The sequence below is a fragment of the Chrysemys picta genome, chromosome 19 (assembly GCF_011386835.1).
Source record: "Chrysemys picta bellii isolate R12L10 chromosome 19, ASM1138683v2, whole genome shotgun sequence".
In the NCBI taxonomy this organism is placed as follows: domain Eukaryota; kingdom Metazoa; phylum Chordata; order Testudines; family Emydidae; genus Chrysemys; species Chrysemys picta.
The window spans coordinates 5096831-5116213 of record NC_088809.1 but is presented as its reverse complement, the minus strand read 5'-3'; the positions used below and the strand labels follow the sequence as shown (position 1 = coordinate 5116213).

General features: G+C 42.2%; 1 protein-coding gene across 13 annotated transcripts in view; it reads right to left on the bottom strand.

The window, feature by feature from the left end:
• DHX40 (DEAH-box helicase 40) overlaps window positions 1-19383 on the bottom strand; it is a 129222-nt gene that overhangs the window by 15088 nt on the left and 94751 nt on the right. For 3 of the 13 annotated variants that reach the window (XM_042857918.2, XM_065573246.1, XM_042857916.2), the window contains 4 exons: window positions 6519-6631; window positions 2251-2458; window positions 1741-1886; window positions 724-843 (listed from right to left, as the gene is read on the bottom strand). In XM_042857918.2, the coding sequence (XP_042713852.1) occupies window positions 724-843; window positions 1741-1886; window positions 2251-2434 (450 nt within the window). In that variant the 5' untranslated portion in view covers window positions 2435-2458; window positions 6519-6631. Of the gene's footprint in view, window positions 1-723; window positions 877-1740; window positions 1887-2250; window positions 2459-3358; window positions 3667-6518; window positions 10867-19383 lie in introns of those variants that run through there. The other 10 variants (XM_065573245.1, XM_065573248.1, XM_008178804.3 and 7 more) reach the window with 10 other exon arrangements.

Below are 19383 nucleotides of genomic sequence, written 5' to 3'. Positions count from 1 at the left end.
AAGCACTACAACCTCACATAGACAAACTGTAAACCTCAAGGCATTCAAAGAGAAGAAAAAGCCTACGCTACATGGACCTTCTCTATCTGGATGGTGCAGATAAGGGGGAAAACATGTTTAATTATTAGAAGAGTAGGCAAGGAGTCAGGACCCCTGGGTTCTAGTCTAACCCCTGACACCAATTCACTGTAGGAGATTCTAGATAAATCACTTAACTGTTCTATGGATCAGTTAAAACCTTTCAATTGCTCCTGTAAAATGGTGATAAGTCACACAGGAAGGTCATGAGCTTTAGTTAGCACGTAAAGCACTTTGAGATCCTTAAATGAAAGATGCTATCAAGGGGCAGAGTATCATCTTTTTAGTCTCTTATAACTGAACTAAACAGAATTAACACCTCCAGGAACCTAAGGACCATCACAAACCTCACCACTTTCCACGCCGAGGTGTGTTTCTTTGACCTGGCCTTCTCTCTCAAATACATAGCAACATGTACTTTCATTAAAAAACCCACACATCTAACCAGCCTACGAAAACAAGACACTCCACTGCAAACACTTCTCCCCTTGGAGAAGGAATGGGAGAACAAATTCATGACAGATGTTAGTCACATCATTTCACACACTAAGGGAATAAGTGCAGCACAAGAACCTATAGAGAACAGAACTGCAAGTTTCTTTTTAGTTATACTGAATTAGGTGTGTAAAATAAAGCAACACTCACTGTGCTTAAGCTCCGCTCATGGGCTTCATCCAGTATAATGACACTGTATTTGGTAAGATGGAGGTCTGCCAGTACCTGTCTCAGTAAGCAGCCATCAGTCATATACTTGATTGCAGTACCCTGAATAGTTTAACCATCCATTCAGTTATTGCCCTGGATATGGATTTCATTACATACAGTCACATATCAGGAGTGACTACGGACTGAAGTTGATCATTTAGACTTATCAAGGTTCAGTGAGAGACTTTGCATGCTATAATTAACGTGCTAAGCCACAGCTACAGAAGACATTTGCTAGGTTTTCTGAAATACTTTACAAATACACAAAATCCATTATTTAAAACATTTCTTAAGTGCTATATTTCTAATCTGTGCAATTCTTTTCTTCTTTTCTAAATTGAGGGATCTCAGCATCACCTCCTAATGACAATCCAATAATTCTAATTACAAAATCATAGTCAAGTATTCACCTACCATGCACATTCAGACTGTTTAAAAAAACAACCTTCTTGATGAGAATTTGTGGATTCTGTGGCAATGCTTCAGTTATATGCTATGAAAACATGTACAGCATATAAAATTGATTTGAGCTACATTTCAGACTGCTAAAATAGCATCTCCACCAGATATTCACAATAATGCACATACAGAATGCAATTCAAACAGACTTCCTAGATGGCAGAAAGCAATTTTAGATTTAAACTAATCCACAAAACAGAGCATGATGAGCATCCAAACTTTGAAGCAAGCACCTTTATGTAATGTGTAATGTAGCTCAAGGACAACCTCACTGAAAGGAATGACACACAGCTTTATTTTACATAGGTCATATTAACAATTTGCCAGGAACTCAAGGGCTGCACCTGATTTGTATTAAATGGAACCACTTGCAGTCACCTCTTTTAAAATGGAGATGTGCCACACAGACTACAGGGCCCAGAATGCAATGATTTAGCTTGCTCCATTAAGAGAGATTATTTTTTAAAACAACATTAATAAAGAATCTTCAACTCGTACCTCAGAGGTGCAGTCATCAAAGCGAACCTGATATCCCACTATGCTTCCCAGTGAAGAGTTCATCTCCTCAGCCACTCTCTGAGCCACAGACATGGTAGCTACTCGGCGTGGCTGAGTCACACCAATCACTCCATGCTTTGCAAAGCCTACAAAAGGCAAGGAAATTGCTTTATCAATGAATTACCTTCGTGGTATGTTAACTGTTGCTAATATATTTGTAAAGGCTTCACTGACTAATATCTCCCCCACCTCTCACAAACCAGTGAAATCCAACACAGATTATCTTTGTTCTAAGATTTAAAAATATATATATCTATATATATTTCTCTGATCTATTTTGCTAACAATTTTTGGAGAGGGGAGTGACTAGCATTTGTGGGCCTCCTGGAAAAAGAAGGGGGCAAGAAACATGAAAATTACTTAATTTTTAAAGAGTATATTAAGAGTATTGTCTAACTGAAGGGTTTTACACTTCACCAATAGCATCTTAAGGAGAAAATAAATAGTTACCTTCTTCAAATAGATACTTAGGGAGCTGGGTAGTTTTGCCACTCCCTGTCTCCCCAGTCACAATAAGAAATGAATTGTCTCTCACAGCCTCAACTAGTTTTTTCCTGTATCTGTGAATAGGGAGGGCTCTGAAGTCGGAGTTTCCTTTGTCTTTTTCCTTTTGGCAACTGCCTTTTCTTTCCATGTGGGCGACAATTTGAGTGGTCTCCTGTGGAGCACAGATAGATGAATACACCTCCCAAAAGTAACAAATATCAAACATGCATGTAATTATATCACAGTATACAGTACGTGTTCTATATTTCACATTCGCATTACACAGGGAAAACAGGTCCTCTCTCAGACTAATCCTAATAAGATGAAATTCAGGAGCTAGCAGAAGGTGGAGTCAGCTCAGGATATTTTCCAGACAGCTTCCCAACAGCAGAATTCAACCCCGCTAAAGCACAAACCTGGGAGCCTCACCGGAGAGAGAACACAACTCTTCAGTTAGGATGGCTAGTGCAAATACTGAACTCCACAATAATGGGTTTGTGGGGATGAAATGGCCCCTGCCCAAAACCTAGCAGTGTACTGGAGAACACTGCTACACTTTTACACTGCGTACCTGTACCCCACCATCCCATATTCCCCATTAAGCGGGGGGCGGGGTGGCAGGCAGGTGCCATTTCACTCATCCCCAAAACACAGACAGTAACCAGGGAAAGAAGAGAGCTGGGCAGGATCCATGACACCCCCTCCAGCCCCAGTAACTAGGGAGGGAAAGGAGTTGGGGCAGGAGCCATGACACCCCCCAGTAACCAGTGGAGGGAAGGGAGGGGGCCGGACCGGAACCGTGACACCCCCACACACCAGTAACCAGGGAAGGGAGGGGGCCGGATCGGAGCCTTGACACCCCCACACACCAGTAACAAGGGAAGGGAGGGGGCCGGGCAGGTACCGTGACACACCCGTAACCAGGGAAGGGAGGGGGCCGGGCCGGAGCCATGACACCCCCACACACCAGTAACAAGGGAAGGGAGGGGGCCCGGCAGCAGCCATGACACACACAACACCAACTCCTCCGGGGAGGGAAGGGGGCGAACAGAAACATTACACACACACACACCCGTCAAAGCCCCAGTAACGCGGGGCGGGGCCCCATTACTCCCCACAAGGCCCACAGTAGGGATAAGACCACCCGACGCCGCCGTATCCATGAGAAGTGGGGGCCCCCCCACCCCAGTAGGCGGAGCTTCCCCTACCCTGCCGCAGGTACCTGCCACGTGACTCCAGCGGGTCTCTCCTCCCTACTCGGAAGTTGGAACCCGGCGCCCTCTGATGACGTGTCGTGTTTACGTCGGGGCGCTGCAGCCGCCGGGGAGACGGGACAGGCTCGGGGAACTTGTAACCCCGCCCCCTCCCACCCAGGCCACGCCCCCTCCCGTCCATCCTCATCACCTAGCCCCGCCCCTCCCGCTGCACTGGTCTCCACATAGCCCCTGCGCCCTGCTAAGGGTCTGCTCAGTGCCCTCTTCCTCCCTGATTGAACTAACTTCATTATCTCTATCCTTACTCACTCTTGCTTGCATATTTATACCTGCCCCTGGAAATTTTCACTACATGCATCCGAAGAAGTGGGTATTCACCCACGAAAGCTCATGCTCCTATACGTCTGTTAGTCTATAAGATGCCACAGGACTCTTTGCTGCTTTTACAGATCCAGACTAACACGGCTACCCCTTTGATACTATTAAATGTAGTAGGGCCCTGACTCGTCTGGGCCCTGCACCAGTTGTCTGCCCCAATGCCAAGTGAATGTGAGACCTGGGCTGAGAGGGTAACACTACCCCCACTTGTCACAGGTGAAAAGGAGGGTGCAAGGTGGGGGTGAATAAGATCCCCCCTTTTGCTCAAACCCTTATCTCTGTCACTAAATAGCAACAGAGTTGGTTATTCAAACCAAAAGACTGTCATTGTCACTGTTGACACTGGTTTGTGCATTTCACTTAGCTTGGAGAATGTGAATACAGCAGCCTGTTTTAGTTTGTTTATACATGCTTCCTAATTGGTTTCATTTTCTGGTTCTCATGCACTAGCCCAAAGGCTGCAATGTTTGCTGTAAATCCTATATGGAACAACTTAAATAATAACAAAAACATTTGATGATTAAATAAAAAAGGTCCAGGGAGTGTTTAAACTACCTGCAAGTGACCCATTAATAGGAAAATCTTTCCCTAAAAACAATAAATTGTCACAACATATTTGGAAATATTACAGTACAGTTTCAAACTTAACTATATTGTAAAGTGGCATTAAGTATATGATGAAACAAAGACCATCTAAACAAAATCAAAAGCCTCCTTTCGCTTAATACAATTTAATACACATCTGTGATATTTTCATTTTGATTGAAGAACCTCTGCTGAATGTTTTCTGGTTTTGATACTCTGGTGTGTAAATCCCAATATGCCCAGAAGGTGGCAAGCTAGGTATACTTAAAGATTATAGGAAAAAAACACAAATCGCCAAGTAAAAGGTAAATGCAGTATTACTGCTTCCACTGGAAGTAAGATTTCTATGTTATTTAAACAGTCAAATCAGGAATCAAAGGATTAAACATGGTGAAGAGAAGGGTTTGGATGGCACTTCCTTTCTTCAAGGTAGTCATCTATCCACTGTTGTTAGAAAGGATATGCAGAAATTGTATGTACATCCTAAGATTTAAGTCTATCTTTAAGAACCATGTTTATGTGCATTAAGAATGTTTCACCTCTCACTGGGATAAATAGGTGATGAGTACCACATGGTAAATTTCTCTTATCACGTAAGCACAGAACTAGGAGCCAGAAACTCCTGGGTTCTAATCCTACACCCACCACTGACGCCCCTCGCCATCATGGGCAAGGCATTTAACCTCTATACTTCAGCATCTCCAACTGAAAAAATCGGGATAATATTTAAATATATTACCTACGTAGCTCACAGGAAGTTGCAAATACTGATTAGTTAATATTTGCAAAGCTCTTTGAAGATATATCACTGCCAAATATCATCATCGTTAGACACCTCCAAACATAGATACACACTTGTTATGATCCTTTCATCAGTGCAGTGAACCATTAGTATCCAAGGACAAAAGCTCATCTATTAGCCAATAGCACAAAATTGCTCATCAGCTTTTGAAAAATCGTTCACATACTATTCTGTCTTGCAGCTTTCATATTCCCATGTTTGATTACAAGATATTCAGACACTCAGGAGCCATAAATCCTCCATATCTACCTGAAAACTTCTACAGAAATTACCCAACATGACATTAATGTTTATCTCGGAGCATGAAAAACATTCAGTTTTACATCTATATTAGTATAATCAATATATAGTTCTCTTCACTCAGGATACAGTATGGGATATGATAATATACAATATGCTATGACTTCATTTTATAAATATGTACCTGATTTATTACCTTAAAATGTGGTAGTGTTATGTTGCTACTAGTAACTCACTCAGCTAATAGCATTCAAATTAACTGTTTTACTATTCCCCAGTGAGGACTGCAAATATCCCATCATTGCATTTTCTTGGCATATTTTTAGAGATGGTAATTTATTAAGTGATATTCATATGTACATGGGTTATCTTCCTAACAGGTTTTATTTTAATCAGACATGACTCACACTTTGTGCGTAGGCAGTTTTACACTGTAACAGTTTATGGAGCCAGGTGAGATGATTTTTTTTCCCTCTTAAGGTAGGGATGGCATGTTTGGTTTTAATCAAGCTCTTTGGCAGTTTTGAACTTTGTCTTTGCAGAATATCGTGCCTTTCAACCAAGAATCTCTTGCTGCTTAAACATTAATGAATTACACCCCATACCCCCTTGAGATATTATCTCAGTTTTGCAGATGGGGAAAACAGACACAGATTCAGAGGTTTGCACTAACAGCAATTTGGCAGAGCTGGGGAAAAAATCCAGGAATCCTAGCTACAATTCCCTGCCCCAACCACTAATAACATGGCATCTCCATCCTTATAGCTGGTATGCTAATAAATGTGCTATGTGGGGTTGCACTTTCCTTTCAGGTTTGCTAGAAAAAATTGCTCTTAGCCTAGGGATTAGGTTTAGACATCACTGCAAATTTGTTCACTGAAAGAGGACAATGCTACTCTGCCACCTACCCTAGCCAAATTGTGCTGGTCACACAGCAGTGAATGTGTTTTGCTTTCTGCTGAGTAGAGAAATAGTAGAATACAGGAAATATTTCAGTCCTTAGTTGTACCAACCTGTTTTATCACCAACCTTCCAAGAGGTGAACTCTGAATTCCTTGGGGAATTTCTCTTTCCCTGTTCTGGAAGAGATGGTCTGTTCCATGATGAACACAGCATCCCTTAATGGCTGGAGAGAAACCACATCTATTAATTACACTGAACAAGTAGAGACAGATAATCATGAGCCCGGAATCTCCATATGTGGGAACTGACAAGAAGCGAGATCCCTGAGCTTTAATTTGGTTGCAGACAAACGTAACATAAGCCGGTGTTTTACATAGCCCAACCTCATTTCAGGTAGTCAATAGTTTTCCTTTTTCTGATGTCCATTATGTTAATGCCCATCTTTTGTGTCACTAGCTACAAGTCAGCAACATTACTCAAAAAGAAGATCTGTATCCCTACCTGGAGGATGGTTGCTCCAGACACAGTATTATTTGTAGAATTTTTCCAGGAGCATCACAGTTGGAAGAAGATGCCTCCTACACTCTAATTTTTCACTGATTTTCTCTTATAATATTTTGCAGTTCTATAGCACTTTCAAATGAGGAATTTAAAGTGCTTTACAAACAAACAATTTTTGCCTCCAAACCCCATTATGAAGTTACTAAATATTGTCTCCTTTTACAGATGGGGACATGGGGCTTATTCTTCAGTCTTCATATTGAGTAGACTGTGTTCATGTGTTGAGACCCATTAAAGGCAAAGAGACTGAGTCAGTGGTCAGACGAGATGATCATAATGGTTCCTTCTGGCCTTAGCAGCTATGAGTGCTTCCCAGAATGAGTAATGGTTATAGAATCAGGCCCTCATGCCCCAATCCTGCAAAGACTTATGCAAGTCTTTAATTTTATGCAATTGCATAGTCCCATATATATCAATAATGATAGGGCTAAGTTGTTTTTAATCAAACTATAAGTTATTCCTTTGCATATTAAACCTTGGCTATGGTATTTCTGCCCAGGTTATCATTTCACTATGGTACTATACCACCCTTACATGCCTGGCCAGATCGCCCTTTTTAATTTTAACTACAGACTCAGACACGCAGCATACACCAATTATTGCTGTTCTTGTTGGAGATGTCAGGTGCAAGTTATGAATAAAAAGATCACTGGGGTTAATACTTGGACTCAGCTGTTTGCAATCTCTCTCTCAATTACAGAAATCTAGTAATGCACAAATGGTTTGTATGCTGAGTATTATAAACAACTCTATGAACTCTTTTGAAGCCACTGACTAAGATGTATTATGCAGTGCAGTCTTTGTGGGGGGAGGAGGGGAACAAACATGTTTCCTGCAACCCTTACAACATTCTTGATCTCTGTAACATTTTATATACAGCTACATAAGGCCAGGGTCCAAAGCAGTGTTCTTACAGACCACAGCAGTGTAGCCTTTAGAACAGTCTAGATCTTAAAATCTTACCAAAGATTCTGTCCTTAAGATTAAAACATTTCCTTCCCAGTCTCCTCTCAGAAGATCAGGCACGGTTAGTTAGAAATGGGTGCTTGTTATATAAATGTACACAGAGTACTGGAGGTTGTCTGGGCAGAAAAATGCATAGTAGCCTTTTTAGATGCTGAAAAGGCATTTAATAGAGTCTTCTTTTTTAAACCCTCATAACTTGCGTATGTTTAGATTAGGGACACATTTTGTACACTGGATTCAAAACCTAAAGCCTTTGATAATATCAGTAGCCACAGTTCTTCTATAGTTTTCCTGGAAAGAGGAGCCAGATAGCCTGTTCCCTTCTCTCCACTACAGTGCTTGCCCAGCCATAGAGTACCTAGTTGCATAATTTCAGAACTGTACCATCCTTCAGGAAGTCCACCTTAAGCACTGCACAGTATGTTCTCTTCAAATCCTAGGTTTTTTATACCTGCAGTAATGAAAGGTATTAGGGACTTTTCAGGCCTGCACCTCAACTAGTCATAAGCTTTGAAGATATCCTTGCATGTCAGATCTCATCCCTTTTCTGATTGCCTTATCAAATGAGCAAAAGAATCAATAATTTACTTCACCTGGATCACCTGGATCGATCAGTCTTCAGCTGTCGTTAAGTCTGTGTCAATCACAACACGTCTGCTATTCTTCTCACATTCTTGCCTTTCTTCTCCACGTTCGTCCGAAATGTTTTACAATGTCATCTTCCCACCTTCTTGGAGGCCGACCAGGTGGTCTTTTCTATTCGCGTGGGTACCACTCAGTAATGATTGCGGTCCACCTATTGTCTGTGAACCATGCTATGTGGCCCACCCATTGCATCGTATTATATCTGCTTTCCACAACAATATCTTTCACACCACTGCGTTCTATAATCGTTCCATTTGGGATACGATCCAGAAGGGAAATTCCCAACATAGCTCGTTCCATTGCCCTTTCAGCTACCGACAGCCGCTGTTCTTCTCTCTTCGTCAGTGCCCACGTTTCACTGCTACACAGCATGGCTGGCAGCACTGTTGAATTGAAGATATTTGTACGTGTGGTCTTGTCGATTTTTCCTTTGAGGATGTCCTTGATGGAATTAAACGCACACCATCCTGCCTGAATTCTTCGCAAGAGTTCTCCGTTCATGTCTTGGCGCATATTAACTTCTTGCACCAAATATATGTACTGTTCCACTTCTTCAATTTCTTCTCCTGTTACTGTTATTCAGGCTTTTCGTAAGACGTCTGATTGCATGTATTTCGTCTTGCAACGGTTCATTTTCAGACCAACCTGACTGCTTTTCTTGTCGAGTCTTCGTAGTATGCTCTGCAGTTGGTTGGTGCTTTTGGCAATTAGTACGATGTCATCCGCGAATCTGAGATGAGATAATCGTTCTCCATTTATATTAACACCACTCCTCCAATTGATCTTGTTCATAACCATTTCAAGGCAGGCAGTAAATAGTTTTGGTGAAATCGTATCTCCTTGCTTTACACCTTTCTCGATTGGGATGCGGAGGGGAGTTTCAAGGAGAGTAATCCAATAATTTACTTAGGCTTCCAATTCCCATTAGACTGCACCAGAGCTGTGACTTAAGCATTGTGACAAAGTTCCTCCTCTACCTTGGTGGGTCCTGCGCTTATTGGCGGTTTTGCTCGCCTCAGAGATCTTCCCCTCTGGTGGAACCCACCGTCCGGGTCAACTCCTCCTGTGTCTAATCAGGAGTTGGGAGGTTTTGAGGGAACTCGGCCCCGCCCTCTCCTCCGGGTTCCAGCCCAGGGCCCTGTGGATTGCAGCTCTCTATAGTGCCTCCTGTAACAGCTGCATGACAGCTACAACTCCCTGGGCTACTTCCCCATGGCCTCCTCCAAACACCTTCTTTATCCTCACCACAGGACCTTCCTCCTCGTGTCTGATAACGCTTGTACTCCTCAGTCCTCCAGCAGCATACCCTCTCAGCTCCTTGCACCTCTTGCTCCCAGCTCCTCACATGCACATCACAAACTGAAGTGAACTCCTTTTTAAACCCAGGTGCCCTGATTAGCCTGCCTTAATTGATTCTAGCAGCTTCTTGATTGGCTGCAGGTGTTCTAATCAGCCTGTCTGCTTTAATTGTTTCCAGAAAGTTCCTGATTGTTCTGGAACCTTCCCTGTTACCTTATCCAGGGAAAGGGGACCTACTTAACCTGGGGCTAATATATCTGCCATCACTCTCCTGTAGTCATCTAGCCTGACCCTGTCACACCATATAGCCGCTAACAGGAAAATAACTAGATAAGAAACACTCCTCACAAAAGACTCTTATTTTTGGCCTATACAAAATCCTTGGGCCCGGTTCTCAGTTATTCCAGTCCTGAGGTTGGTGCAGGGACGAGGGGATGCACAAAAGTGGCCCTAATCAATCTTTGTGCTGCCAATATTCTGGGGAGCCAGAGGCCTGCTTGGTCACTGGTGCAAATCAGAGGACCCTCAGGTCTACTATAACTTACATGTTATTTCCCACTGCCCCCTGTGGGCTCTGAAAAGCAATGGACAGTTGTAGGGCAGTGTGGTCTGGCCACACACAGTTAGCTGGGCACATGGAGCAGAGCTGGCATGAGCCCTTATGTTGGCTACACATGAGCGAGGGAGACTACCTGACCATGGATTTATTCAAGAGGCTACTTATACCCCTTTTAGGGCTTATTTAGTTTGCCTGAGTGGCATAAATTGGGCCCCTTTCTGCTACACCTACCACCCCACAGTGGGAAGAACTTAAGAGTATCTGGCAGCAAGACACTGGTAAAGAAATCTCCCTAGAAAATCAGCAGGACACACTTGCCTCACTAAAAGTGGGACAAATTCTACTTTCAGTTATATTGATGTAAATCTGATAAAAGTCCATTGAAGTCTGTGGAGTCATTATAGAGTCACACCAGTGTAAATGACAGCAACATTTATATCTCCCTTGTCACCATGGTATCTGAGTTCCTTGGTCCCTGTCTTCCCGTCTTATCAGACCCAATACATATTGCTAAATAGAACTCTCCGCAAATGCTTCAAAATGGCCTGACACATACTCTATCATTGTGTTTAGAACAGTCTAGATGTTGCCAAGTTTTTGACAAAAATCTGTACTGATCCATTCATATCTTATAATAAGGTTGATAGTCTGCCTTTAGTACATGATCCCTCCTAAATGATAGCACTTTGAGATCGAAAAAAAATCAGTGATTCTCCCTGAGATATAGCCCTGTGACAGACAAACTAGAAATGGACTGTCCAATTCACTGCAGTGGACATTTTGATGTGAGCATTTCTGCAGCCTACTAAGTAGGATATTCTCTTCACACGGTAACCTTTTTGGCAGCACAAAGGACAAGTCAGAACCCTGGCATCCTTTCATTCAACAGATGCAAGAGGAGCTTCAGAATCACTTTCGGAAAGGACAGTATGACAGATATTGCAACTTTCTTTCAACAGACCTGAATGGATGTTCAAAATTCTGTGAATCCCACAGCCCTTGTTGCACATTGTGATTAAAGGATCACTTACCTCTTTTCTGCCACCTCCTTCCCTTGCCTTCGTTTTGAAGGAATTGCTAGATGTATCTTAATTAAGAAGATAGCTAATATAGGATCTGTTAATCTAATATAAGAATACATATGTCGCCTATCACCATGATGTGTGAGCACCTCAAGGCCATTAATTATTGCATCCTCATCACCCTTGTGAAATATTTAGTTGTTACCTACATTTTACAGATGGGGAACTGAGGCACAGAGCAATTAAGTGACTTTCGCAAGATCACAGAGAAAATTTTTGGCAGAATGGGGAACTGAACCAAGATTTCCTGAGTCCTAGTCCAGGGTCTTAATCACAAGTCATACCTGCAGCATCTTAAGAGGAAGGTCTAAGTACTCTACTCTGGCCAGCCAGTATTGCCAGTGACTGACAATAATATTATGGACTTGGCTTTTTCTCCAATAAAATACATTTAAAATAAATCCTCACTCTCAGCAACATTTTTGCTCTTAATTTTCAACTCTTCATCAGACACACTGTGTAGCCAGGTCACAAAGCCCATCACCCCCTTCCTCTTTACTGCCATTATGCGCCATCATGACCAATTCCCCAGGGTTACCCTGAACTCTTAATAGGTCTGTCTGAGCATCCAGCAACAAAAGGGGAGCACATGGCAGCCACACACACATCATGTTAATGACTTAATTTCTCTCTGTGGCACTGAAAAAAACCCTGACCCTACATAATTGCAGCCCTGTTATTCACGAGTCTTAATTTGTGTGTCTTCATGAATTTTAATGGGCAGTCCATTTTCTTTCCACTAATCCTGCATTACACTGGGAACTTTCACGTACGGATTGCCCTCTTGAGCTCTTTCTTTCCTTCAGCATCTTAGCTGCTGTCCCTGAAGCTACTGTGTTTTGAGATGTTGTCCTCCGTGTTCAGAGCTGGTCTGACAGCTAGACAGCTGAGATTAAAGTGCTTTACAGGACTTTGTCACAAGAGACTGGTGGCTTTGTGCATCCTTGTAAAAAGAAGCAGGCCTGTCTAGTGGGCCCCCTCTGAATAGCACCTCATTCATTTTGTCCATGATTTGCCAAACAAACAGTTGTATCTCGTTCCTTCTTTTCCTTGTGCATGACCCCTTCAGCATCCCTGGGGATAAGCAGCATAATGTTTGGTCCAGTACGTGTCGGTAGATCTATCATATAATCCTATAGTTTTACAAGTTTCTTTTACCATTTAAAGGGATCCACAGAAAAGATTAGGTCTTGTCAGAGAGGCAGAAGGCCTTAAAATAATTCCCCTTCGACTGAGCTTGTAGAATCTCCACATTAGTATTACTACTATTAGTTAATAAAGAAGTTCTGTATGCAAGCAAAGTATTACTGTTATCTGTACACTGACATAGATGTGCTCAGTGCGCTACAGCCAAGTATTTTATATGATACATTCTTAAAGTTTAAGGCCAGAAGGATTGTTCTGTCATCTAGTCTGACCTCCTGTATATCACAGGCCAGAGACTGTCATGCAGTTATCCCTGTATTGAGCCAATAACTTTTGTCTGACGAGAGCATATGTCCCCAAAGGCATCCAGACTTGATTTGCAAATATCAAGAGATGGAGAATCCACCACCTCCCTTGGTAGTTTATTCCAGTGGTTAATCACCCATCTCTATCCTGAGGCCCATCTCTACCAAAGCCATTCTGCTAAGAGAATTCAGACCAACACACCCTTGTTTCTTAAGATGCCAGCCTTATACATGATGAATCCTGAGATTTATAGTACAATGTTCAATTAATAGGACACATAGTGCTAGTTGCCTAATGATTAGAGCAAGGAAGACTGCTGAGTCCTATTCCCAGCTCTGCCACTCACTGTGAGGCCCTAGACCGGGGTAGTCAATAGGCGGACCGCGGGCCAAATCTGGACCACCAGACACTTTTGAACATTTCCTTATTATCATTATTGTTGTTTTGTTATTATTATGTTCTCTGGAGTCTATCCTTGATTATACGTTGACCAAGACATTTGTACCATGACAAAAATAATTGGCTACCCCTGCCCTAGACAAATCAATCCACTGCTTTATACTTCAGTTTCCCTATCAATAAAATGGATACAATACACAGGGGTGTTTTGAGTTTCATTATTATTTACTATTTGTATTACTGTATACCTAGGAGCCCCTGTCATGGACCAAGACACCATTGTGTTAGGTGCTGCACAAACACAGAACCAAAAAGATGGCCCCTGTCCCAAGGAGTTTACAATCTTAGTATAAAAACAAGAGATACTAGATGGATACAGACAGATGGGGGAGTATAAGTAAACAATGAGAGAATATTGGTCAGCACGATAGGCAGCTCCCAAGCAGCCGAACTGTGGTCAAGTTTTAGCGAGCAGCATGGCAACGGTGTTTTGAGGAGGGATTTAAAGGTAGAGAATGAATTTGCTTTGTGGATGTTTCCTGAGAGTGCATCCCGAGAACGGAGGGTTAACTAATGTTTGGGAAGCACTTTGAGATCCTCCAATGTAAGGAACTACATATAAGTCTGAAATATCCTTATATGCAAACAATTATACAAAGACACAGATCTTACTCCAGGGGAGGGTTCTAGAAGAATCAGAATTCCAAGTAAAACAAAGTATCTCGACTGTAAACTGAGCAGATTTTTAAACTTCCCTGGGAAGCAAAAGTTGGTCTTATCAGAAAAGCATTGTACCTATGCTTTAACTTGAAAGAACATAAAGAGGATATAGGCAGATCTATTCTCTTCCACTTAGTGTGAATGGGATTTGGCAGGACATTCCCATTAGCACAGAACATACCCATTAAATATTTAATACATTTTGTGCAATGTGAAATAGAAAATTAAGTGGGGAACTGTAAAGGTCCCCACCCAAAACCTTTATGTTAAAAAGCAAGTTTACAATGTTTCCCCAGATCCCACATAAGCTAATGATTTTTTTAATGGAACCTGTTATAACTGCATTTAGTTAATGTGCTGCCTTTGTTTAGAGAGGAGTTGCCTTCCATTCATTCTTAAGGGCTCTTATGGTCTTTCAGTGTGGATAATCTCTTGACTATATTAAAAACACATTATTCACTCAGCTCCAACTCTTTAGCTTAGCCAGAGATTTAATTATTCCCACTATAAGGACCATATGTCACATTGTGTTTGGTCTGTATAGCATCCACTCTCACAGGGTACCCTGTGCCTATCTCGCTCTCAAGTGTACAGGAGCTGGGAGGTGCTTTTCACATCATGGATTGAGCCCTTAGATTGTAGGCTCTTTCGGGTCAGGATCCTGGTATGTGGCACAAGTGAGCTATTGCACAGCTCCATGTACACATATCCCATAAGAATAATTAATTATTATTTCCTTATCAATTATCATTGTCTTGAGGATTTGTGTCTTGCATGTTTTTCAATGGCTCCCAAGGGAGATAAGGATTTCAGGCTAGATCCTAAATTGCTTTGGGATTTTGCTAATGATAGGCCTGTAAAATTGCCTGATATTTGAAGAGGGCTTTTAAGTATTTGAAGAATATTTCCCCTCTTTTAATAGCTGGCTATTTTAATTTTTTAAATAGTCCAACATATTATTATTATAGTCCAAAATAGTCTCGTAGGAAGCATCTTGATCCAACAGTGGGTGCTTCTTTTTCGCCCTAGATATTAAGCTAGTGGTTGGATGAACACTAGTCATTTGTTTGAGTTGTGGCTCTTTGGGGCTCCCATATGCACATCTAGATCTGCCCAGTTAAACAGCCACACTGAAATCTTTGCCTCTAGAGACTGATCTCCCAAATAAGGATCAGTCCTTTATTCCAGAATGCAGCCTAAAATAATTGGGGAACAAAATTACAGCAACCTAATCAGAGAGTGATCCAGTAGAGAGTATTATACCAGTGGTAAAGTGCATTAAGGTAATTGATCATGTGCAGTTTAATTATACTATTCCGTATGGCTGAATCTGAGCTGATTGTTAATAATGAGTCTTTTTAAAATTACATTTAGTTTTCCCAGTTTGGTGGTTGCTTCATATATTTAATTTCCTGTTGGAGTCTTAGGCCCTTACATTCTACTATTGACTAAACTTCTGTCTCTTGACATCCCAGTCTGGATTTAGAAGGCCATGGTCTGGTTCATCTGTACTGTGAACGATATTTCTGAATTATTCTGACAAATACACTTTTCTGTAGTAGGCACAAGAGATTTCCTTGGCTTTCCAATGTTGTGTCCGATGAATGAGTATTATTCAAGAGGCTCATGTCTTTATTTAAACCAAGGTAGCCTCCTAGGCATTGTATTTGATCTGACAGAGACCTGTGCTCTATAATGCAGGTTGTGATGAGCCAAATTTTTAGAACTGAGATGCAACTCACAGGTTTCATAAGGGATTAACATAGAAACTACGAATTTGTCTACACTACCACACAGTCGATCTAAGATACGCAACTTCAGCCATGTGAATAGTGTCGCTGAAGTCTACTTACTTAGATCTACTGTCTTCACTGCGGTAAGTTAACAGCTGATGCTCTCCTGTCGACTCCGCTTGCGCTTCTTGTTCTGGTGGAGTACTGGAGTCTACAGGAGAGTGTTCAGTGGTCAATTTATTGCGTCTATACTAGACGCGATAAATCAACCCCCACTGGATCGATTGCTGCCTGCCAATCCAGCGGATTGTGTAGACAAGCCCTACAGGTCCTAGCATCCAGTGTTCCAAAGCCCCAGTTCAGCAAAGCCCTTAAACACGCTGGTGAATCAGGGCCCAATGGCTGAACTTCCATATTCAAATGACAGTGACTGTAGTCTGCTCTATTTGGTATCCAATCCTGAAAGGTGCTGATTGAAGTTAAAGTTTGCGCATGCCTGAGTGTTTGAATAACCTGACATGACTCAGGTCTTTCACCACCAAGACAAGTGTTCTTGGGATAACATTAGCCTTTGTTAGAATGATTTCTGTGTCAATCCAAGTTAGAGAATAACTAAGTAGCCTGTTCTGTGTTTGGCACAAGGCACCTTGAACCCAATGACACATGGTTAAAACTATCACAAGTTACAGAGCTATTGATTAACACTAACCATAACTGTGGGAAATGAAACAATGTGTACCTAGTTCTGATATGTGCCTCACCACTATTATATGCCTATAGGGTCCTACAGGAGGCACCTAACGCCTGTCAAGGTCAGGTCCTCCCAGCAAACTGCAAACAAAGCCCTGGTTTAGACAAAGATTAAATGCCCCTGATGTAGGTCTCTTTGAAATGCATAGGCTCAAACCATATTTTCTCCCAACTGTGACAATGCTATTTACTATAAGAAATTCTCCTTCAAGTCCTCCTCCTCTGGTATAGCAGATACCCTCCAGGACTGGGTATTTGGATTTTTCTATCTTTGCCTAATGATATCACTCAATATGGGCTTTAAATATCTTTGTTATGGAGACAACACCAAGATGAATTGCTGTGTTGACAATTGTCTGAAACCTTTTTCCCCCCTTTCCCTGCACTTCGAGATGTTTAATTTAGATGCAGTAGTGGATACGCTCCAGTAAATTGATTCATAATGTCTTAAAATGAAGTTATTGATTGCCAGTATTCCATCCCTTTTGGAGTGGTACTTTTCCTTTTGTTCAGTACAGGGTGTGCAGAGTTTTTGAAATCACTAGCCCACACACTGGGGATTCTATAGCATTCTGTTTTATATTCTCTTCAAAAGCATAACAAAACATTTATCATCCAGTTTTCTTTTCTTCAGCTACCACTGGCCTGTGGACAATTCATGGGATTTTTAACCAGGTTTTTGCAGCAGAGCCCTCCTTTCATCATTTCTCACAGTGATTACTCTAATTACTTTCTGGTCTCTCCTTCCAACCCATCCTTTAGTCACAATACTAGGTCAAAATGCAGCTTCTTGGGTCCTCGTCTGACCAAAGGAAAAAGGTATCCCATTTCCATTTGGATTAGAATTTATTATTTAAAAAGTAAGTTTAACGTGAAGTCCTCAGAACAGAGGGAGCACAGAAAAGAGCAGTACCAGTGCCTCTCCATGGTGCCTTGCCAAGGAACCCTCAACCCTGAGCTAAAGGGTCCACAGCTAGCTATTGAGATGGGAGCTCAGTTTCCATGGCCCTCTGCCAACGCTACCATGTGGTTGTCACCTGCAATGGTGGTTTTTGGGATGCAGATGTTTGTCCATTAGGAACTGAAGAGTGATCCGTAAGTGAGGGACTTCATATCTAAGTACTTAGATTCTAAGCTTGTCAAGGCAGGGACTTTTATTGTTCTGCATTTGTGCAGCGCCTAGCACACTGGAACCCTGGTCTATGATTGGGGCCTCTTGGTGCTACTGCAATATAAATCACAACAATTAGCAACCCCTTGAGCCAGGTAGTCCTATCCCCCTACAGGCAACATTACTTGTATCTTAAAGGTCCTAGCTCATTTAATACCAAACTTAGTTAATTTTGTGTAACTTCTGTGCAGCTGTTCAGCCAGCTACTTTTATCTTTCCATCACAGGTCATCATACAAATCTATCCATCACATTTATTACACTTGAGTGCTATTTTGCAGATTATTTTTTGAACTATGATAGCGACCACAGGCTCCCATCAGAGATCAGGGCCCCATTGTGCTGGTCACAATACACACATACACAGATAATAAAAAGGGACAGTCCCTCCCCTCAAGGAATTTGCATGCCTACTTTATTTCTGACAATACTGACATGTGAGCATCAGGACTTCCTCCCTTTCTTAATTAGGCTGAGAAGTACAGTAGCCAGAAAGTCCTACTAGGTTCTCCCTTACAGCAATATAAATCAGGAGTGTCTCCACCTGATGGTGCTCACCTCCTTGCAGAATCAAGGCCTTACTGATAATGTTCTTTGTTTCTAGAACTAGGTCGGCACTGCAGATCATATTGTCCATGAAGTTTTGTACTCAGTGATGAAATACAATGGGGGAGTAGTGAGCTACAACCAGGGCCGGCTCCAGGCACCAGCTTACCAAGCAGGTGCTTGGGGCGGCCACTTCAGAGAGGGACGGCACGTCCAGCTGTTCAGCGGCAATTCGGACGGTCCCTCACTCCTGCTCGGAGCAAAGGACCTCCCGCCGAATTGCCGCCGCAGATCGCGATCGCGGCTTTTGTTTTTGTTTTTGTTTTTTTTGTTTGGCTGCTTGGGGCGGCCAAAACCCTGGAGCCGGCCCTGGCTACAACATCCATATGACATCAGGATGATCCTAGGTAACAGGAGCAAAAAAACTTCTGTTTCAACCCACAGCAGTGTGACAGGTATGTAATCTGTGTTACCGGGACTATATAACCAGGCAGGCAGCATATTTATTTACAAACAGAGGTGACTCTCTTTTATATTTAAAATCCAGATAATTGAAGCCAGAGTACTAAATACATTTAATCTATTGTTTTCTACAATGACCCTTGAAATGTATAATGCAACCCCCATACAATGTAGCGATTGATAAAGCATGACGCTTTTAATGCATTTTTCACATTTCTCTCTGACATACCGAAGACTTGAGTAGTAGATGCTTGCAGCAGACGATCGGAAATGCTTTAGGCGTAGCAGCTTGGGAGGGCAATTGGAGGAAGTTGGATGGTTGAGGTAACAGGATACAGAGCCTTTCGCTTCTCAGTCATTGGTTTGATTGAGGCCCTAGTTGGTGGGAATGGCAGTTGTTGCCATCTCACAGCTGTTCAATAGCAGATGTGACATGAGTAGAGGTTTGGGGGAGGGAAGCAGGAAGGATGAAGGATGGCAGTTACGTTCCCAGTGGATAAGTGTCCTCATGACTAAAACCTCCATCGTAATTGTCACCTTCACGAGCAGGCTCAGGAAAAAGGCCAAGGAATTAACTCCCCTCTCTCCACTGGACCTAGTCCCTCCAGATCACACCAGGGGATTAGTGCTG